General features: G+C 35.6%; 1 protein-coding gene and 1 long non-coding RNA gene across 4 annotated transcripts in view; both read left to right on the plus strand.

Moving 5' to 3' along the window:
• The window catches only part of LOC123539304 (low-density lipoprotein receptor-related protein 1-like), a 286,494-nt gene that overhangs the window by 146,862 nt on the left and 115,567 nt on the right, over positions 1-24,065 (plus strand). For all 3 annotated transcript variants that reach the window (XM_053530562.1, XM_053530564.1, XM_053530563.1), the window contains 5 exons: positions 2,628-2,750; positions 3,463-3,696; positions 4,127-4,319; positions 5,538-5,742; positions 6,402-6,720. In XM_053530562.1, coding sequence (XP_053386537.1) covers positions 2,628-2,750; positions 3,463-3,696; positions 4,127-4,319; positions 5,538-5,742; positions 6,402-6,720 — 1,074 coding nt within the window. The remainder of the gene's footprint in view (positions 1-2,627; positions 2,751-3,462; positions 3,697-4,126; positions 4,320-5,537; positions 5,743-6,401; positions 6,721-24,065) is intronic.
• Positions 20,569-23,806, plus strand: LOC128550791 (uncharacterized). The gene is made up of 2 exons (XR_008368447.1): positions 20,569-20,818; positions 20,983-23,806. It is a non-coding gene; the product is annotated as an uncharacterized LOC128550791 (long non-coding RNA).

Genomic DNA, 24,065 nt, shown 5'->3' on the forward strand with positions numbered 1-24,065 from the left:
ATTATAATGTACATATATATACCTAAAACAAACGTGATATATGAAAATGGTGTAGTATTTGTAATAACAGTATAAAGTCTCTCGTATCTCTTACTTGGCCATTTACATTATATTTTCTGTGCAGTATTTTATATGTTTATGTAAACTGATTCATGTTAATGGATGAGAATCAAATCAAATAATGCAATCTTCTGATGATCTATTCTGCTTTTCTACTCTGACATCGACGAAGACTTGAAATACATTTTCTGTTCTACTATTTCCATCAGAACCTGAAATTTATCTATAAATGTTGATGACACAAAAATTTATGTATACATGTATGAGAAATGCTAACTCCGTTAGAACCTGAACATCAAACGAGTACGTATTATTTGAGGTTTGCTATAAATAGTGCACGTGACGTGTAGGTATGCTACATTTATGTTTGAAAACAGTGTCGATTGAATGCGTTGAATTCTCGAAACAAAAACATCGGACTTTGTATTAGGAATGTGATTAAATAAAACATGAACAAATCAATCATAAAATCCGTGAAAATGTACATACATGAACAACTGTTACCATAACGGAAACAAGTTACGTTTTAAACAATGAAACGTACAACAAACAAACTGATTTTCTTTGTGATACGTACGCTATCATCTAAACTATAATTGAAGATTGAATTTTTTTTAGGAATATAAATGTACATGTACATGGATCGTAAAAATCATAGTGGAAAATAAATGTACAGGTAAATTGGTGACCGCGCCGACCACCTCGATGTCGCCGTGATGACCACCGAGGTCAGCGTGGACATCCCGTTTCAAAGTGACCGCGGTGTTAATGGCTCTGAACACCCGACCTCGATGGTCATTTTGTAGCGGACACTCCGCTGTTGACCACCGCTGCGGGTGTTCAAATGTAGACTGCGCGCTGCCTGTAGTGTAAAGGCATATAGCTTTGAAACTTATTTATTCTTTTTCTAGGTCAATTACCAACCTCACTGGGTCAAGTTCCATAACTCTAACATGTATTTTGAGCAAATTATGCCCCCTTTTGGACTTAGAAAATTCTGGTTAAAGTTTTACATGCAAGTTACTATCTCCAAAACTAGTGCAGATATTAAATTGAAACTTCACATGTGTCTTCGGGGTTATAAAACTAGTTGATAGCACCAAGTCCCATAACTCTGACCTTTATTTTGGCCAAATTATGCCCCCTTTTGGACTTAGAAAATTCTGGTTAAAGTTTTGCGTGCAAGTACATACAGCTATTACTAAAAGGTATATAGATTTGAAACTTATTTTTTCTTTTTCTAGATCAATTACCTACCTCACTAGGTCAAGTCCCATAACTCTGACATGTATTTTGGCCAAATTATGCCCCCTTTTGGACTTAGAAAATTCTGGTTAAAGTTTTGCGTGCAAGTACATACAGCTGTTACTAAAAGGCATATAGATTTGAAACTTATTTTTTCTTTTTCTAGATCAATTACCTACCTCACTGGGTCAAGTCCCATAACTCTGACATGTATTTTGGGCAAATTATGCCCCCTTTTGGACTTAGAAAATCCTGGTTAAAGTTTTACATGCAAGTTACTATCTCCAAAACTACTACAGATATTAAATTGAAACTTCACATGTGTCTTCGGGGTTATAAAACTAGTTGATAGAATCAAGTCCCATAACTCTGACATGTATTTTGGGCAAATTATGCCCCCTTTTGGACTTAGAAATCCTGGTTAAAGTTTTGCGTGCAAGTACATACAGCTATTACCAAAAGGCATATAGCTTTGAAACTTATTTATTCTTTTTCTAGGTCAATAACCAACCTCTCTGTTTCAAGTTCCATAACTCTTAACATGTATTTTGAGCAAATTATGCCCCCTTTTGGACTTAGAAAATTCTGGTTAAAGTTTTACATGCAAGTTACTATCCCAAAACTAATGCAGATATTGAATTGAAACTTAACATGTTTCTTTGGGGTTATAAAACTAGTTGATAGCATCAAGTCCCATAACTCTGATATGCATTTTGGTCAAATTATGTCCCCTTTCGAACTTAAAACTCTTTTGATATTTAACATTTTGGGTAATAATTTCCTGCTTCTGTGACAATATTTCGAATAGTCGAGCTTGGCTGTCTTATGGACAGCTCTTGTTAGATCAGACAGTTTTCCATTTCAGTTTTGTTTTAGGGTACATGAATCAACATAACTAAGGTCAAAGATTCCAAAGACAGTCAAAGATTCCAAAGACAGTCATATATATACATACTTGTATTATGATAAGATATTGTGAAGGGATCCTATTGATATAGTGGCTTTGCAACCAGCATGGATCCAGACCAGCCTGCACATCCGTGCAGTCTGGTCATGATCCATGCTGTTCACTAACAGTTTCTTTAATTGCAGTAGGCTTTGAAAGTGAACAGCATGGATCCTGACCAGACTGTGTGGATGTGCAGGCTGGTCTGGACACAAAGAGTACAATTATTGGTAGCTGTATAAAATTGTACTTTCTTAACAACTGAATGTACCAGTAGATTTATTTGATGTATTTTAACATGTGAAAAAAGACCCCAGTTAGTAGATTACAGACGCATTTGATTTAACATTATATAAGTTTATTTTCTTATTTATAGATAGCAACCTTTGTGCAGAAAACAATGGTGGATGTTCAGAACTGTGTTTCTATGTTGGAAGCCATGAAGTGAAATGTGCATGCTCCTACAGCAAGCTTGCAGCAGACGGCAAAACTTGTGAAGGTGACAAAAATAAATATGATAAAAAATTATACTACAAGAATTACATCAAGAATTACATCAAAGTCATTTGATCTGCAGTATAATACATAGACAATGTTTAGCTTTAATAGTATAAGATACCTTTCTTGGGGATGAAACTCCCCTTCAGCTTTCAACCATGAACGTCTCATGTTTACTGCTGCAGCTGAGTTTCTGTGGGCATTAGGCTATAGTTAAATAGCCTATCCCCCAAGAAAGCTGGAAGTAAACTGGCTCGACTACACCAGACTAGATATAATAACTTGTTCTTTTATTTATCTCTAACTTGTTTACTATGTTTGTATTTACTTCAGTATAACAATATATATACAGTTTCTAGTCATGGTGTATCAAGCCAGTTTTAGCCAAACAAATAAATGATAGAATAGATCTATGCTTTTATTTTTTCTGTAGTGGAATATTTGGTATAAACAATGTTTAGCTTTAATAGTATAAGATACAAATACCTTTCACAACATGAACAATAGGTGCAGTATTTCCACATAGGCAAAATCTTGATTTTATAAGTGCACATTATTACTGTGAATTGTCTAATAATATTAATGGTGTGAAGTTTCTATTTTTGACCAACTTTTGGAGACAACAGGAATCATGACAACAGACTAGATGTAAAGAAAATGCATTTGAATCTTGAATATGAATGATTTCTTCAGTATGTTATTGTCTATTTCAGATCATAAAGGATTCCTCATGTTCTCCAAGGTAACTCGTATGGAGAGTATCCACCTGGATGATGAAAATGACAAAAACCCTCCAATATACACAATAAAGAACGACACTTTCCTCCGTAATGTGATCGGTCTCTCTTTTGACTACGAGCATCAGATGATCTTCTACAGCGACATACAGAGAGGTGACATTCAGTCTGTCTTCTTCAACGGGACAAATATCAGAGTGGTTGTTGAAGGTATGCTAATTTATGTATTTAGTTACCTGTAATGTTCAAACCCTAAACAGAGATATTATGGTATATGGAAAGAACATCCGTACCCTGTTGTTTGTGCTTCAAATCTCATTAGAAGTAGACACCAACCAAGGCCTCAGTATTGCCTTACCAGAGTGTGCTAGCAAAAAAAAAAATCATGGAAACAGTCTTAGAGTGCAGTCTTAATCATAAGCTATACACAAAATGTTGACTCCCAGATGTGGGTTCTAGCCTTACTCAGGGCATTGTACCCTTTGATCTTACAAAAAGTATGTTCAGGTAAACAAAATAAATTCTTACAAAACAAGATAAGAATGCTGTTTTGTTGTATATGCCCCTAGCACTGGCTTATCAAACCTTATCTGCAGAAAATTAGACTTTTTTCTGTTACTGGCACATCTTTTCATTTTAGGTATTGGTTCAGCAGAGGGATTAGCCTTTGAAAAATTTAATGGTGACATCTACTGGACAAGCTATACCAACTCGTGTATCAGCAAAATCAACGTAAATGACGCTCTAAGTAACAAGACACGTAAACCAGAAGTTGTCGTACAGATGTCCAAACATGATCATCCTAGAGCAATAGTTGTCGATAGTTGCTGGGAGTAAGTACATAACATTTTTTTTACGTTTTGTCTGAAAGACAGACAAGTTCATTGTATAAATTTAGAATGGTAAGGGTAATAATGCCTAGTATATAGTACCATGTTACAGTATGATTTTTATCTGAGAAATAATCATCCAAGTTGTTTCAGCTCTAATTTTTTCATTTGTTCTGAGATTCTTATTTATTAGCAAATATTTTTACATAAAAAACAAAGAAACAAATGAACATGCATTATTTGAAAAAGGTGAGATTTTTAATGAACCAATATTTAGAAGAGAAAAAAAAACAGGGTGGCAGGACAAATTGTAGTCATTGACTGGTGTGTGAAATAATGTCTAGTGAAAAAATTCCTCTAAAGTTTTTTTTACACCCTGAAATGCTAATGGATGTTATCAGAAGTAATGAGTTTAAGGTAGTTCTGCACGTTTGATAAACCGGAAGTGATGGCGTAACGTCATTTATCCGGAAAACGTGGAATGAAGGCCTGGATTCGGCGTACGGAAATGTAAATCATTTTATGAATTAATTGAAATCTATGAATAAATTATTACAATGGCACTGTTGCTATATTTCTATAGTCAAAAAATGATATTAAAACATATGACACGTTAAAATAATTAAAATAATATCTTAAAATTAGTGTGAAATGTCCGGTTCACTTTAATCATTGTCAAATATCTCAAGCACACAGACCTATAAATTTTATTTCACCAAATTATAGATGATGTGTTTATTTACAACTGTGAGAAATTTTATCAGAATCTACATTGTAGAAAAATTTCTATTTGTGAAAATGTTATGAAAGTTATGATTTTCCCATAGACTCCCATTATGAAATTTTGCGTGATGTCCAAATTTTTCAAATCAGTCTAGCAAAAAATCAAGCACACGACCCTCTCTTTTTTATTTGCTGAATTTCCTATGTATATTCTGAAGTTTTGAAAAATCAGAGTTTAATCAAATTCTACATTGTAGAAAAAGTTTTGATCCAAACGTGCAGAACTACCTTAAATTAAACATTCAGTGCACAGGGGAAATTATCAACTCCAAAGCTGTAATAAAAACGCAAGACTATAAAATTTAGTTAGGTGTCTAATATTTGCTGTATGTTCTATGTGAAAGATTTTGGAGTCTTTGATTATTTCCCATTGAAAATGGCAATCAAACAAACAAAAAAACACTTTGTTTTTAAGTGTCTGTATTTATGAATTTTCAGATTGATCTACTGGACTAATTGGAATAATGAGAAACCAAGAATTCAGCGCTCGAACCTGACTGGTGAAGGTGCAGAGGATGTTATTGTAACAGATATTCTTACACCAAATGGTCTCACCATCGATCACAAGGCGAAGAAGTTGTACTGGTCGGACGCCAGGCTTGACAAGATTGAGACATGTGATATGGATGGATCAAACAGACATGTAAGTTCTTTGATCAAGTTTTGTCCAATGCTTAGCTGGAAGGTACGAGGTAAATAGAGAGTTTATCCTTAACATTATTATGTCAGTGTTGGCATCCATGTCTAGGTCAACATCCAGAGCTTGGTTAAAGTTGTTATGCACTTTCACTTTATCTCTGCTGTTTCTTGATGGATTTGATTCAGTCTTAAAATGTTTGTTCTGTATCATCTTCTACATCGTATGACACAAGTATCACAACTTTTACACCAATATTTGAATATTTCATGAATTATACACCCAATTTACTCAGAATTTAAGGTTAAAGGTTTGATGCATTTGCATGCTGATTCTGTTGCTACTGAATGGATTTGATTCAGATGGAAATTGGTTGTTCCTCATAAGCACCCACATCATATGACAGAACAAGGGCATAATTCTGGGTCTAAAACTTCTTGAATTATCCACTCCCCTTTTTACATAGAATTTTGTATAAATTAATGCAATTATCTATCCCCGATACTGTTTAAGCGTTACTCTACTGCTGATAATATTCAGTGGATTTTGACTAAAAGTTGGCCCTTTAAATATTTGTATATCATTCAAGCTTTTTCATCTTCATTTTGAGTTCTGATTTCTTCTTTCAATTCTGGTTAGTTCATACAATTATGTTTTTGTTTTAGGTAATTATCACATCTATACCACAACATTCCTTTGGTCTTGCTGTGTATGATAACTACCTGTTCTGGACAGATTGGATGCTGCGTGCCGTTATACGTGCCAACAAATATGATGGCACGGGTATTGTTTGGCTCCGTAAAAATCTGGAGCGACAGCCTATGGGAATCATTGCAGTTGCTGAGGATAGTGAAGATTGCACGATAAACAATTGCTTTAACAATAAACACGGATGTCAAGATAAGTGTTATACAGATGTTACAGGCCAGGCCTTCTGTCAGTGTACATATGGAAGACTTAAAGCTGATGGGCGGAGTTGTGCATGTAAGTAACTTTCTTGTTTTATCCGGCGGGCTGGGCTGAGAGAAAAAAAAATCTGCCTTTGAGTTTGCTGTTAAAGCTTGGCAGTTTTGGGAGTTCACAAGCTAATATACCTTTTCGAGGTAATTAGAAATATATGACCTAGTTTTATGAACTCCCATAGCCGTGTAGCTTTATTAATCCCCCGCCACAAGTGGTGGTGGGTTATAGGAATGGTCTCCGTCTGTCCATCCTTTCATCTGTCTGTAATATTTTGTGTCAGCTGTGTATCTCCTAAACCCATTCAAGGATTTTCACAAAACTTTGGTCAAATGATCACCTCATCAAGACAAAGTGCAGAACTCATGAGTCAGCCATGTTGACACAATGTCAAGATCACAACTTAAGGTCAAAGGTTTGAGCCTTCCATTTTGTGTCCGCTCTGTATCACCTAAACTCTTGAAGGATTTTCTTGAAACTTGGTTCAAATGATCACCTTATCAAGATGATGTGAAGAACTCATGAGTCAGCCATGTCAGCTCAAGGTCAAGGTCACAACTCAAAGTCAAATGTTTGAGCTTTCCATTTTGTGTCAGCTCTATATCTCTTAAACCCATTGAAGGATTTTGTTGAACCTTGGTTCAAATGATTACCTTATCAAGATGATGTGAAGAACTCATGAGTCAGCCATGTCAGCTCAAGGTCAAGGTCACAACTCAAAGTCAAATGTTTGAGCTTTCCATTTTGTGTCAGCTCTATATCTCTTAAACCCATTGAAGGATTTTGTTGAATCTTGGTTCAAATGATCACCTTATCAAGATGATGTGAAGAACTCATGAGTCAGCCATGTCAGCTCAAGGTCAAGGTCACAACTCAAAGTCAAATGTTTGAGCTTTCCATTTTGTGTCAGCTCTATATCTCTTAAACCCATTGAAGGATTTTGTTGAACCTTGGTTCAAATGATTACCTCATCAAGAGGATGTGCAGAACTTATGATTCAGTCATGTCTGCTCAAGGTCAAGGTCACAACTCTAGGTCAAAGGTTTGAGCCTTCCATTTTGTGTCCTCTCTGTATCTCATAAACCCCTTGAAGAATTTTCAAATTCATTGATGTTGTCATACATGGACTATAAAATATACTTAACAACATCAGTGCTTCCACTCAATGCCATCAACCCTTTCACTATCCATAAACTGCTGTAGGGGATATAGCTGTCTTTCAGATTGCCTTTTAATAAATTTGATGGAACAGAAAACCTTACTTCCTTCTGTTGATCCTAATGCAACAGTTTTGTCTTTCAAAGTGAATAGTTCTTATGTCATTTTCATTGTGTGATTTGATAAATGGTTAGGTTACAGGTTGTTAGTACTTCATAGTTTATTGTACTTTTGGATATACTGTGAAATCATTAAATTTCGTGGGCATGAAATTTTGTGGTTTTGGTCAAAACAGCATTTTGTGGGGATATGAATTCATGGATTTCAACTTTTGAACAAAAAATGAATGAGAATTTTACTTGTTCGTTGGGATTAAATTTTGTGGATTGACTCAACCACAAAATCCACGAAAATTTGTCCCCCATGAATATTAATGATTTCACAGTAATATGGTTATTTGCGAGTGTTTTGATCTGCTTGTAAAAAGTCATTGCTGATATTACTCTGTCTGTGCTACAGTAATATGTGACTTAATCTATTAGAGGCTGACTTAGAGGTCTGTGTGGCAGGGTGGTTAAGGTTGCTGACTTTGTATCACTTGTCCCTCACCACTGTGGGTTCAAAACCTCACTTGGGTTTTATATCTTACATGTGAGCAAGCCCTCCAGGTGGTAGCTTTACCCACCTTTGTCTGAAATAATGCCCAGAGGGGCACCTGAGGCCTTCATCTACCACCACAAGGTGGGTAATCATTATATGATATAATTATAATTATGTCTCATAACACAACAAGAAAACAAAGAGACTACTGTACTTAAAAGCTTTCACCCTAACAGTGTCAGGAAATTGTTGTAACTTTCGGAATAATTCGCAGAGCTTTCACATGCAATATGGTTGCAGAGGCAAACACTAGAATTTATTGGGCCAACTTCACCAGAAGCAGAGGTCTTCACCTTCAGTCTAACTGAAGAGTGTTGAAACTTCTTCTGAGAAAAAATAAAACTTAGTGAAAAATACACATAAAATGCTTAAAACATTTTTGTTGCATAAAATATTTCAACCCAAATCATGAAGTCATGTGGTGACAGGAGTTGTCTTATGGACATACATGAAAATTTTGCTAATTTAGAAAGCAGATGGGAAAGCATGTTATCTGCAAAAGTATTCATATGATTATGTCCCTTTTCCCAAAACAGCTGAGATAGTAAAGGCAGAAATATTTTTAAAGATTTAAATAGATTATCTCATTAATAGCCAGATGAGTAAAAGACTGTTTTTAGTGTTCATATACTGGTTCTCACACTTTGGGAAAGTATTGTGGAAGTTAACTTTCACCAGAATTTGAACCATCTGGAATACTGTAAGTTTACTTTCACCAGAATGTGAACCATCTGGAATACTGTGAGTTTACTTTCACCAGAATTTGAACCATCTGGAATACTGTGAGTTTACTTTCACCAGAATTTGAACCATCTGGAATACTGTGAGTTTACTTTGACCAGAATGTGAACCATCTGGAATACTGTGAGTTTACTTTCACCAGAATTTGAACCATCTGGAATACTGTGAGTTTACTTTCACCAGAATGTGAACCATCTGGAATACTGTGAGTTTACTTTCACCAGAATTTGAGTTTACTTTCACCAGAATTTGAACCATCTGGAATACTGTGAGTTTACTTTGACCAGAATGTGAACCATCTGGGATACTGTGAGTTTACTTTCACCAGAATTTGAGTTTACTTTCACCAGAATTTGAACCATCTGGAATACTGTGAGTTTACTTTGACCAGAATGTGAACCATCTGGAATACTGTGAGTTTACTTTGACCAGAATTTGAACCATCTGGAATACTGACCAGAATGTGAACCATCTGGAATACTGTGACTCAGAAACTGTATGTTGTAACTGTCACATGTTCATTTTTACCAACATACAATTATATTGCATATCACATCAGAAAAACTTTGTCTAAAACCTTTCTCAGCTGTATAATAAAACAATGAATAACAGCTTAAAAGCTCATGGTTACGGAATTGCTATAGGAAATGAGATTGGCAAGCAATGTTATGAATATAAATGGAAGTTCCAGCTATAAAGAGCAGTAACTGTTGGCCTAGATAATGCAATGTAACTTAAACGGGCATATCTCTGGGGGAATATCGAAACTTCAGACATGTTTAAAAGCAGATAGCAAGGTTATCGTATATCAAAATCATAAATTAGTATTGTTACAGTTGATTTTGTACAAGTATGGACAGTGAACTACAGCAGAGTTCAGATATGGATCCAGGGACCATGCCCCGCCATTGATTATCCCCTGAGAAGCAACCTTTTCTCATCAAAGTTAAGACCCAAAGATGCACTAGAGGTCACCATTCCATACTTATATTTTAAACATTTCCTGAACCCACTCTCATACCTACTGTCAGAGGTTGAACAGCATTGTGGGTTCTACCAAAATGATTTCTATAGAGAGGTTGTTCTATGCCGCAGTTTCTTCTTGCATCTGGTTTTATCATATTGAGGTACTCAAAATTAGGACTCAAAAATGCAACAGAGGTCACCATTTCATACCTGTATTTCAAAATTTCCATTGGGAGACATACCTACTTCCTACTCCCTGCTAAGACAACGCCAGTGAGGCCTTCACCAGAAACCAAGATTTTTTTCATGTTTGCCCTGATTTTCTCTCATATTGGCCCTGATTTTCTCATACTGTTTCAGTTGAGTTTGGAATTTTCTGATCTTTTTTTCATATTCTATGCACAATTTATCTACGGTAATCGGGTGTCCAATATTGCATAGTTGAATAATAGACATATTTTTGTGTGAGTTTGAAACAGGTTTTCTACATGAATTAAGGACTAATCAAAATTAATGTACTGTATAAAATTCATGTAACCCTTAATAACAGTTATCAGGTAATGAAAGCACTTTATAAATAAAAACAAAAAAACTGGAGGTGTGCCCCTTTAAAGAAAAATGTCTTTTTGATAAGCTTAGGGTATGATTCTAGGTGTATTGTGAGTTTGATATATCTAAGTGAAGTGAATGTCCTACACGACAGTTTCACAAACTACTGTTATATCTTGTCATTCAGTGTCCACTTCGGAGTGATGTGTGAAAGTTGTTAGTTACAAGTGTAGGCATTATCATCTAAAAGCAGTAAAATTATAACAGGAATCAAGCTGTATACTTACTAACAATATAATTATTAATGAAATATCATCTACTATTAACATTCATTACATTGAATAATTCTTAAATTTGTGATACTCCAAAGACTTTTTATATGTTTTGATAATTTTGATGTTAAAGCTTTTGAAGTAATGCAGAAAATTTACATTTTTCTTACATTTTTACCAATGTCTAACTTTTATTTTCACTCACTTTATCATTTTTCAGTGTAATATATACATTCTTTGCCAAATTTGTTGGAAATGAACATGTTGAAAAATTTCACCCAAACTGTGGGCGTGTAGCTTTAATTTTGGGCCAGTCCCTTTAATATACATTTTTTTATCTTTAGGATAAAAAAAAAGCCCACATGAGTTACAAGTAGTACACTTTCTAAAAATTTTCAGCGAGTTTTGTCAAAGCAGGAAAACAAAAATGAATATTTTGCTATCTGAAATAATGATGCAAAGTTAAACTGTATCATCAGCATTATGGAAATATGTAAATGAGCATTTTTTGACTTCAGATGATAGTTGTTAAATCGATACAAAGAGATAACACCAAGTCACATGCCTTTCAAATTGTTCTGACTCATTTTCATAGCTTCTGAATTTTCAACGGCCATAAGTTGTTATAACCCAATTTCAAATTTCTCTTTTTTTTTCAAAGCGAACATCAGAAAATGGATACTTTAAAATTGGCTTTGAAACAGATGACAGATTTGATATTGACCAAGTATCAGGTTGTCCTTTCATCCATATGTTTCTTGTTTCATTGTTATTCATGGTTGTTGGCTACTTTGTATTTATAAAATATTGAACTAGCCAGGCAGTTAAACCTGTGACCATAAAAAATCATTTTCCTGCACATCTTAATAATTTATGGTAGGATGCATGCTGAAATGGAAATTATTTGAGCTTTAACCGTTAGATAAAGAGATTGAAGCTAGCTGTTCTGTTAAAATCAATATTTTGATGGCAATTTTGAATTAATTGCTTCAGCAGCTGCTGGTGGGATGAAGGGAGCTAACTTTTCCCAACATAATTTCAAATTTATATTTGCTTCGATGTTGTAAGCAGCATAATTATTTGAGAGTGAACTGTTAAACTCTGGTGTTTCTTTTAGCTTTGAACTATTTGTAATTATAGTAATATACGTATGTGAAATATGCAAGGATATTGTGCTCAATTTCAAATCCATATTAAGCACCAAACTGTTAATTATTTTAGTTTTATTAATTCCATGCTGTAAGCGGTATGCTAAATTTAGCATGACAGGTCTGCATACACATGTGATATTGTTGACAAAAAGTACACGATATATTACCGGCATGGACTTCAAAAAACTGTTAGACAGTAAGTGAAACTGTTACATGAATTAGTAACAAATATTATTTTGTGTTAAAACATTATTTTAGTGCAATTATTGCTGTTATTCTTGCGGAAAAAAAGTAAGAAAAATATAAAATGGTTGGATTTTTATTGCTGCTGATGGTGGTGCCCTTGAGTTTGGCAGAAACGTCAAGTAAGAATGGAACAATGGAAACTTCAAATGGCTCAAATCTAGGTAATATTTTAAATGTGACATTTTGTCTTTAGAGTTTTAAATAATTGATAAATAGTATTATTCAAAACTAAATTACATTATCCAAAGCACTATGGTGGCTGGAAGAAAAAGAGTACAGTGTAATTACACTAAGGATCTGGGAATAGGAGTGGGGATGCATATGTCTTGTTAGACAGGATGGGGGCTGACATAACAGCAGCTAAACCATAGAACATAAGGAGGCGTGAAGCAGATCTCCTGTTTTCAAGGGTACGCCATCTCAGTTGATTGAGCATGTTTGTGACACCTGCTGTAAGGGGAGTAGTCATGATCAACCCATTCTGCTGCCCTCCGCCACAGGCAATCGGCGTGTGACTTTGACCCCTTATGAATGATGGACCCCCCACCCTGTTCTCTACAACCCAGATCCCAAACATAATAACAGAAAAACACATTTCCAAAAAAAAAAAAAAAAAAAGCTATATATAAAAAAAATAAAGGTATGGTACTTTACGGCCAAACATTAAGGAAAAAATGGAATGGCCTCAGTAACGATCTCACTGCGTACACAATTTTCGGTCGATTTTTGAAAATCTGGTCTTAATCAATGCATAAAGCATAAATCTTAACGGTAAACATGCACTTTGGTCTCAAGGCTGCATCATTTTGATGCAGCGAGACGCTATTCTTTGACAAAATCATCTCGTACACGATGTGACCTAACCCGTATATTCCGGGCCAATAGACAAGTCAATGGCAGCCACCTATTCCCTTCGTTATTTCCAAGCACAATCGTGGCCAGCCTTTAGAAACATAAATAATTAGCCGCTTACCTATAATTACTTCGTCCAGTTTCCGTTAATAACGATGCATCCAGCGTTGAGAAATTTCTTTCAAAACATCAGCTGCCATGTTATACGGCGACCCGGAACTGGTTTTTACTACGTAGCCTTTTTGCGATTGGTCGATTCTGGAGGTGTGTTCTCCACGTGAGCTGGTATAAACATGGCAGCTGATGTTTTGAGAGAAATACAGGTGGGAAATTGACTGGATGCATCGTTATTGACGGAAACTGGACGAAGTAATTATAGGTAAGCGACTAATTATTTATGTTTCTAAAGGCTGGCCACGATTGTGCTTTGAAATACGAAGGGAATAGGTGGCTGCCATTGACTTGTCTATTGGCCCGAGAAATATACGGGTTAGGTCACACGTGTACGAGATGATTTTGTCAAAGAATAGCGTCTCGCTGCATCAAAAGATGCAGCCTGAGACCAAAGTGCATATTTACCGTTAATGATTTATGCTTTATGCGTTGATTAAGACCAGATTTTCAAAAATCGACCGAAAATTGTGTACGCAGTGAGTTCGTTACTGAGGCCATTCCATTTTTCCTTAATGTTTGGCCGTAAAGTACCATACCTTTATTTTTTTTATATATAGCATTTTTTTTTTTTTTTTTTTGGAAATGTGTTTTTCTGTTATTATGTATGGGATCTGGGTTGTAGAGAACAGGGTGGGGGGTCCATCATTCATAAGGGGTCAAAGTCACACGCCGATTGCCTGTGCCCTCCGCTGAATCATTTCCATCTGGTGAATGTTACGTTGGGTATATTGGCTCCAGACGCAGCAAGCATATTCCAGCTGTGGCCTGATAAGCTAATTCCCGAACTTTTGGGTTTTTTGCATCCAGGGATATTTTGCTTAATGAAGTTAAGTGTTCGGGTAGCTTTGGACGTGACAAAATTGATGTGTTTATTCCAGTTAAGATCTGAGGGTATAGTGACCTCAGGATACTTTGCATTAGGAACTGTTTCCAAGACCATGGCCATGGAGTATATACTTTGATCTGAAAGAGTTTTTTGACCTTGTTATATTCATAACTGAGCATTTTGCATGAAATACAGCAAAAAAAAAAAGAAGAAAAAAAAACACTACTAGATAGTTACATTTTTTCTTTGAATAGGAACTGTATAGAAAGTTTGTTAGCTATCCTCTGTACCCGAAAGCACTTTAAATAGTCCCGTCTCTTTACTGAATGAAAAAAAATGAAAGAAGATAAAAATACACAGATTTAGTAACCCGGGCCTTTATAACTATTACAAGACATTGCCAGATTGGCATTTTGAAGTTATGTGTTAAATTGTTAGATCAGATACATTATATTTCTTATTTTACTTTAATACTTAAGAACATATCATAGGCCCATTTGGCTTGGTGGTTGCTTATGTGAAATATTGCATTTACAGTTATTTAAATGCACATGTGGAGTTCCTTCGTTGAACTATAAGAAGTTCTAAATCTTGATAAATTCCATGTAAAAGTGACAGATTGATCATTGAGTCATGCAGCTGTATCGGAAGTAATGATTGTCAGTAACAAGTTGATGTACATGGCTAGTACTGGCTATACTTGACATTTTTGTCATAAATCTTCCTTTTTAGATAGATTACCATTAGATAGGCAGATATTTTATAATTATAAACTAAATTTTATTTATGTATGTATTTTGTACAATAATTCATTTTGATGGTGTGATAAAAATAAATGAAAATTTTGTATCCATTTCAGTTGAATTGGCAATCACTGACTCTGCATTATCCAGAATAATTGCTGTTTCTTTGTATATTAAATAAAAATGTGTTCTTTTACTCATATTCATAATCAAAGTTTAATTTTTACTGACTTGAAGAGCAGTTACGTTGTACCCAGGGCTGTTTTAGCCAGAATTATGAAGGGGGTTGGGCCTGGTCATTTTGTGGGGGAAAAAAGAGCAATATTTGGGAAAATTGTAAAAAAATTATGAGCAATTCTACAAATTATGAATATAAATAGTGGAAGTACAGATAGCAGACACTAACTTTTATTATGCAAAGAAAAAACACAAATTCATTCATTACCAGGGGTGAGGGTGACACTGAACAGCTGAAACACCTTCATTCATTACCTGGGGTGGGGGTGACACTGAACAGCTGAAACACCTTCATTCATTACCAGGGGTGAGGGTGACACTGAACAGCTGAAACACCTTCATTCATTACCAGGGGTGAGGGTGACACTGAACAGCTGAAACACCTTCATTCATTACCAGGGGTGAGGGTGACACTGAACAGCTGAAACACCTTCATTCATTACCAGGGGTGAGGGTGACACTGAACAGCTGAAACACCTTCATTCATTACCAGGGGTGGGGGTGGGGGTGGGGGTGGGGTCTGCCTTGGTATATTTACAATTGTATCGGTAGAACGTGCATGACGTGCGTGTCTAAATTTCTACTCTTCTTGATACCGAAATCAAATAAATTTAGCAGTTACTTTTAAGCTGTCAGAAGAGTCATTTTAATTTGAAACCAGAAACACAACTACAAGCCCGCTTGTTTATCATTACTACCTGTATAAATTCTGTTTTTGCTTTGGTACTTAACCGGATACACCCAAGTGCTGCTTATCACTTGATTCGATTAAAAATTAGTCACAAATTTGTTGTAGCAGGATGTAAATAACGAAATTTAGGACCCTGATGATTTATGAAATATGCACAAAATTGTGATTTGTCTTTGGCTCTGTGAAGAATGAGTGCAATTTTTGATTGTGAAGGGGCCCAACTTAGGCCTTTTTTTTAAGAAAAAAAAAAAGACCTGGTACCTTTTTAAATGACAAATAATTTGAGTAAGAAAAATAGATTGATTCCGACATCTTTTGAAGAATTTGAAAACAAAGCAGTGCCCAGAGTTGGGTAAGATTCTGTCTCTGATTGGAAAAATATGGTGAAAGAGGTGCTTGCCTTCGCGGCCAGTGTAGATCATGATCAGCCTGCACATCCAGTCTGATCATGATCTTCACTGTTCAGGGCTTTCCTTGACACACATTTTGGTGCGTTTTAGCACACTGATTTTCAAAATGACCCTCAAAATAATTCTGAACGCGTCATTGTTGGTGCAACTACCAGTACGAAGTAGTAAAGGTAGACTGCGTTCTAGGTTTAATTATCAGCTCAATATTGACATCTCTTTATACGGTAAACCATTCATCAAAATGGTGAATCAACAAAAGATTACGTTTTTCATGTCATCTGCACGGACGAAAACTCTATTGAAAGGTCCTCATATACATCATATGTCATCACTTCGAAATGAAATGCTGGCCATGTATCAAAGATTCAAAACAATCCTTCCATATTGGGCTGCGAAAATTTTTGCAACACTGCACTTTGGCAAAAATTTCGTCACGAAACTTGTCGAAAGATCCCTCCATCACGCAGATTCACTCAAAAGGTTGCAATTATTGTCTGATTTCAAAAAAGTGTAAACAGTTAATTTGTTGATGTTTTCTTTTGGATTTTTTATATAGATTTTAATAACATTTTATTCATTTTTTTTTTTAAACTTAAAAAAATGACCCCTTGAAATTGAAAGTGACCCCCAAAGTCAAACAGGAAGGGGTCATAATGACCCCCTATCAAAATTTCCGAGGGAAAACCCCGACTGTCCACCATTCAGTCAGTATCTTTGAGTAAGCACCCCTTTTAACACTTAATGGTACTGTCCAGATTGAAAGATAGATAAGTTCATTACAGAAATTTAGCAAGGTTAGGGTTAATAACAAATATTTATTCCTAATACTGTAATACATCAGTATCATCTTATATTTAGGGTCTATAGTGTTTGCATTTGTGTAGAACAATAAATTGTTGCCTTGGAGACCAATAAACATTAGAGACACATAAAAATGTCTTCTTGGAGATGGATAAATGGAAATCTTCTTGAAAGATGCAATCCAATTACTTTGATACTGTCTAGATGTTGATAGATTTTGCTGTATACATTTTCTGGTCCAAGTTTTCAGTCAGGCTGTAGTTCTATATGCTGTAATGTAATATTAAAGTAAGGGGAAAGCAGTCATGTTTGGAGTAAAATGATGACAACGTCATTGTTTGTAGCCTCAAACTCCACTGCTGTTTACTTTTATATGGAACTTATTACTATTTAAGGAATTATCTTGCTTCAAAATTGAGCAAATTTGAATGAGTCTAAATTCATATTTAATGGGTCATAATGACTTGTACTCTATGCAACTTCACATTTTTGGATATGTATGTAAATTCTATACATTTTAGGATTACCTCCCTTTAAAACCCCGCTTTTTTTAACCGTGTTATTATGCATACTCTATTTGGAGAGCTGCTTTATTCTAACATAAAAATAACGAGTCATGTGTGACTTGAAAAAAGTATAGACACTGAACACAAAACTAATTAATGCATAAAACAACATTCATACATTTGGGTGATAAGTTTTGAAATTAAAGCCAATTTATTTACTTGGTGCATCTGACTTTAGATTTCTCCCTGATATTTATGAGGATACATGGTCATTTCTATGCAAGGACAGTGAGTGTCGTATGGAATGAGAGTTTATTTGTTTGTATGTAAGCTTATTTATAGTGGCACAGTAAACCATATGGGCGACTCCTCAAGAAGACTGTTAGTAAATAAGTAATATTAGTGAGAGGATAGTGCAAGATTCAGAAGACACTCCAATTTAAGAAGCTTCCATAGTTCTGCAGCGTATCAGGTGTAATGCACCCATACACAGCTCTCTTATCTGAGTGAATGTTAGTATTTTTAGTTGGGGGAGCGAGGAGGGGGCTAGTACAGGTACTGCTTGACCAGTGTCAGCTCTCTTACCTGAGTGAATGTTAGTATTTTAGTTGGGGGAGCGAGGAGGGGGCTAGTACAGGTACTGCTTGACCAGTGTCAGCTCTCTTACTGAGTGAATGTTAGGTATTTTTAGTTGGGGGAGCGAGGAGGGGCTAGTACAGGTACTGCTTGACCAGTGTCAGCTCTCTTACCTGAGTGAATGTTAGTATTTTTAGTTGGGGGAGCGAGGAGGGGGCTAGTACAGGTACTGCTTGACCAGTGTCAGCTCTCTTACCTGAGTGAATGTTAGTATTTTTAGTTGGGGGAGCGAGGAGGGGGCTAGTACAGGTGCTGCTTGACCAGTGTCAGCTCTCTTACCTGAGTGAATGTTAGTATTTTTAGTTGGGGGAGCGAGGAGGGGGCTAGTACAGGTACTGCTTGACCAGTGTCAGCTCTCTTACCTGAGTGAATGTTAGTATTTTTAGTTGGGGGAGCGAGGAGGGGCTAGTACAGGTGCTGCTTGATCCAGTGTCAGCTCTCTTACCTGAGTGAATGTTAGTATTTTTAGTTGGGGGAGCGAGGAGGGGGCTAGTACAGGTACTGCTTGACCAGTGTCAGCTCTCTTACCTGAGTGAATGTTAGTATTTTTAGTTGGGGGAGCGGGGAGGGGGCTAGTACAGGTGCTGCTTGACCAGTGTCAGCTCTCTTACCTGAGTGAATGTTAGTATTTTTAGTTGGGGGAGCGGGGAGGGGGCTAGTACAGGTACTGCTTGACCAGTGTCAGCTCTCTTACCTGAGTGAATGTTAGTATTTTTAGCTCATCTGATTTTTTGAAAAAAAATGATGAGTTATTGTCATCACTTGAGCGGTTGTCGGCGTCGGCGTCGGCGGTGCCTGGTTAAGTTTTATGTTTAGGTCAGCTTTTCTCCTAAACTATCAAAGCTATTGCTTTGAAACTTGGAATACTTGTTCACCATCATAAGCTGACCCTGTACAGCAAGAAACATAACTCCATCTTGCTTTTTGCAAGATTTATGGCCCCTTTTGTACTTAGAAAATATCAGATTTCTTGGTTAAGTTTTATGTTTAGGTCAACTTTTCTCCTAAACTATCAAAGCTATTGCTTTGAAACTTAAAATACTTGTTCACCATCATAAGAAGACCCTGTACATCAAGAAACATAACTCCATCTTGCTTTTTGCAAGATTTATTGCCCCTTTTGGACTTAGAAAATCAGTTTTCTTGGTTAAGTTTTATGTTTAGGTCAGCTTTTATCCTAAACTATCAAAGCTATTGCTTTAAAACTTGCAACACTTGTTCACCATCATAAGTTGACCCTGTACAGCAAGAAACATAACTCCATCCTGCTTTTTGCAAGATTTATGGCCCCTTTTGGACTTAGAAAATATCAGACTTCTTGGTTAGTTTTATGTTTAGGTCAACTTCTTCTCTATACAATCAAAGCTATTGCTTTGAAACTTGCAACACTTGTTGACCATCATAGCTGACCTGTACAGCAAGCAACATAAACTCCATCCTGCTTTTTGCAATAAATATTGCCCCTTTTGGACTTAGAAAATCATTTTCTTGGTTGAGTATTATGTTCAAGTCAACTTTTCTCATAAACTATCAAAGCTATTGCTTTAAAACTTGCAACAGTTTTTCACCATCATAAGTGGACACTGAACATCAAGAAACATAACTCTATCCTGCTTTTTGCAAGAATGATGGCCCTTTTTAGACTTAGAAAATCATGGGTAGGACAATATTTCTATTACACAAAAAAAATCAGATGAGCGTCAGCACCCGCAAGGCGGTGCTCTTGTTTAGTTGGGGGAGCGAGGAGGGGGCTAGTACAGGTACTGCTTGACCAGTGTCAGCTCTCTTACCTGAGTGAATGTTAGTATTTTTAGTTGGGGGAGCGGGGAGGGGGCTAGTACAGGCACTGCTTGACCAGTGTCAGCTCTTGCTAATGACTGTATTTTCTTCTCCCATTTATATTCTTTTTAGTGTATCATTAACAAGGAAGTTTTTTATCAATAGATAATCAATACAGTGTATCATACTAGGGTGTTTCAAGGTTTCTTACAATACAGAGCAACAGCTTGTGCAACAGATTTTGCTATTTCTTTCTCCAGTAAGGAAAATATAAATTATCCTAGGGGGTGCGCCTGTCCTTGAAATTAAGTGTTGTCAGTTTGTGTGTGCATCACAAATGTAGTGAATATCAAATTAAAAACTTGAAATAGATCTTACTACTTGACACACAGAATATGTGAAACAGTTATATGAACACTTAAATGAAGAGGGAATGGCCTAATTATCAAAATTTACCTTTGGCTAAATATTCAGTTTTTAGCTCGACTATTCATAGAATAGTGAGCTATTGCACTCGCCCATGCGTCGGCGTCCGCGTCCGCGTCCCGATTTTGGTTAAGGTTTTGTATGTAAGCTGGTATCTCAGTAACCACTTGTGGGAATGGATTGAAACTTCACACACTTATTCACTTGACAAACTGACTACATTGCACAGGTTCCATAACTCTATTTTGCTTTTTTACAAAATTATGCCCCTTTTTCGACTTAGAAATTTTTGGTTAAGGTTTTGTATGTAGTGGTAACTCAGTAACCACTTGTGGGAATGGATTGAAACTTCACACACTTATTCACTGTGATGAACTGATCTACTATTGCACAGGTTCCATAACTCTGTTTTGCTTTTTTACAAAATTATGCCCCTTTTCGACTTAGAAATTTTTGGCTAAGGTTTTGTATGTAAGCTGGTATCTCAGTACTTACTAATGGGAATGGATTGAAACTTCACATACTTGTTCACTATCATGATCTGACATGCACTAAGCAAGTCCCATAACTCTACTCTCTTTTTTTCAAATTATGCCCCTTTTTCGACTTAGCAGTTTTTGGTTAAATTTTTGTATGTAATCTGATATCTCAGTATCCACTAATTGGAATGGATTGAAACTTCACACACTTGTTCACTGTCATGATCTAACATGCACTGTGAAGGTCCATAACTCTACTTGGCATTTTTACAAAATTATGCCCCTTTCACTTAGCAGTTTTTTGTTAAGTTTTGTATGTAAGCTGGTATCTCAGTATCCACAAATTGGAAAGGATTGAAACTTCACACACTTGTTCACTGTCATGATATGACATGCAGTACAGAGGTTCAATACCTCTACTTTGCATTTTACAAAATTATGCCCCTTTTTCAACTTTTGTATTCATTCAATTGACAAGGCTGTTGAATAGTCGAGCGTTGCTGTCCTGCGACAGCTCTTGTTTAATATATTTTTATAGAAACAAACAGTGTTAAACTGAGGGTGTACCAGTTACAACTTAGTGGAATCATTCATATCTTCCATAATTTATATATTTGCATTTTCCAGAGGTATAAAATTGTTTTTAGTTATGTATAATGTTTCTGTTACTATTAGCAATATTGATCTGCACACCTGCTCTCTGTTAATTGGCTGTAATCCCAAACCCATGGGATGCTTTAATTGTAAGATGTCTTAATTGCTCTGCAATTGGTGTATAATTGTGTCATCCAGAAATTACTTGAGATCTTCTGCAGTAATTATCTAACATCCTATATTTTCCTCAGGGATCCAGCCCTGTCTGTTCAGATATTACGTCAGTATTACTGTTAGTACTGTACAGAACGCTATATATTTTGTACTTTAAGATACGGAGTCTTTATGAGATTGGTGGTATAGAGTGTTACTCATGACGCTGTGTGTGTGTGTGTCTGTCCATCTATATGTTTTTGCTTGTGTTTGTAAAATTGTGATTGATCAAGAATAATCAATCGTCTTGTATGATTGGATTTCAGAATTACTTCAGTGGCACAAATGACCAAAATTAAAACTTAGACCCCTGGCTCAAAGGTCAAGGTCACACTTAAAGGTCAAAGATTTAAAGTCAATAAATGCATAGGAAACAGATGTAACTTTGCACAAACTGTCACCATATCTAAATGATAATTGTCATGTGGAAGTTCCAGATCCCTAGCTGGAAGGCAAGGTCATACATACCGCTCAAGATTTAAGGTTTTATTTTTTGCATGATCTGTAATTTTTTATGCATAGATGGATATTTATACATGGCACAAACATTTCCATAGCTCAATTATGTCTTGTTTACAAGACCTAGACCACTAGTTCAAAGATTAGTTACACAGAAGTCAAAGATTTTCCATGAATTTTCCATGTTCTATGAAATGAAATTGTATTGAAATTAACTAAGTATTGATTTATTAGTAATTTAAAACTATTTGCAGTTGCAGATTACCAGACATGCAGTTTTAATCCCTAAATCTTACTTTTTTACTTACTGTATATATAAGTATATATATATATTATATATCTGGTAGACAGATTGGATTATCAGCATAGAATGTATACATCAGGCATGGGATTTTCAGTACTGGCCCTGACTTCAGACTTTTGATAGCCAAAATTTACTTATATAACTACTGAAACAGAGATTTCAGGCTTTTACTATGTAGACTTGTTAGGCTGTTGGTTGTTGACTGAATCCCAGGCCTTATAACGAAGAAAAGGAACTGTGTGTCAGTCAGTGCAGTGTATCATATGATGTGGTGAATGCCTCACAAGTGCAAACAAATCACATGAACAGTAAATTGTAAAAAAAAAATGTGCAAGGAAGACCGAAATATTTGTCTTACATCTTTTAAGTTTGTAATATCAATGTGGTAAAAGGATGAGTTGACATACATGTATAGTTTATCTCTGTGACAAATCAATGAGGTACAGGAAGTTCTTTTCATGTATAGTGAGTTGTCCACTTGAGTTGTCTTTTTGAGCGTCTTAATCCATGTTAATTTATAAGCATGATAAAGGTTTCTTTTATGATAGATCTATCACAGATATGTAAAAGTGCACATGGTTAGAAATTGTGACTAATTGTTGGAGAACACTTGATACTGGACAGACTTCATTGTATTTGTGCACAGGTTTAGTTCGAATAGCTAAAGAGTGGACCTTAGACTGTTGGTTTGAAAGAGGGAAAACTTTTAAAGTTCTTTCAAGAAAAAAAAATAACATAGCATCAATCTATTGCTGATACAAAAAAATAACATAGCATCAATCTATTGCTGTTAGAAAAAAATAACATAACATCAAACCAGTGCAGTTAGAAAAAAATAACATAGCATCAATCTGTTGCTGTTAGAAAAAAATAACCTAGCATCAAACTATTGCTGATAGAAAAAAAAAACAACATAGTATCAATCTATTGCTGTTAGAAAAAAAATAACATAGCATCAGTCTATTGCTGTTAGAAAAAAAATAACATAGAAACTATTGCTGATAGAAAAAAATAACATAGCATCAATCTATTGCTGTTAGAAAAAAATAGCATCAAACTATTGCTGTTAGAAGAAAATAACATAGCATAAATCTATTGCTGATAGAAAAAAATAACATAGCATCAATCTATTGCTGTTAGAAAAAAAAACATAGCATCAATCTATTGCTGTTAGAAAAAAAAAATAACATAGCATCAATATACTGCTGTTAGGAAAAAAAATAACATAGCATCAATCTATTGCTGATAGAAAAAAAAACATAGCATCAAACTGTTGCTGATAGAAAAAAAAACCCCAAAGCATCAATCTATTGCTGTCAGAAAAAAAATAACATAGCATCAATATACTGCTGTTAGGAAAAAAAATAGCATCCAGGTGTTGCCCCAAACAGAAAAAACCTAGCATCAAAATGTTCCCTGTGGAATATAAGACTAACATTAAAAGGTCCCCCAACTTGTCACCTCCACCCCCTCCTGCTTCATGTTGGAAATATTTA

The sequence above is a fragment of the Mercenaria mercenaria genome, chromosome 18, assembly GCF_021730395.1.
Source record: "Mercenaria mercenaria strain notata chromosome 18, MADL_Memer_1, whole genome shotgun sequence".
NCBI lineage: Eukaryota > Metazoa > Mollusca > Bivalvia > Venerida > Veneridae > Mercenaria > Mercenaria mercenaria.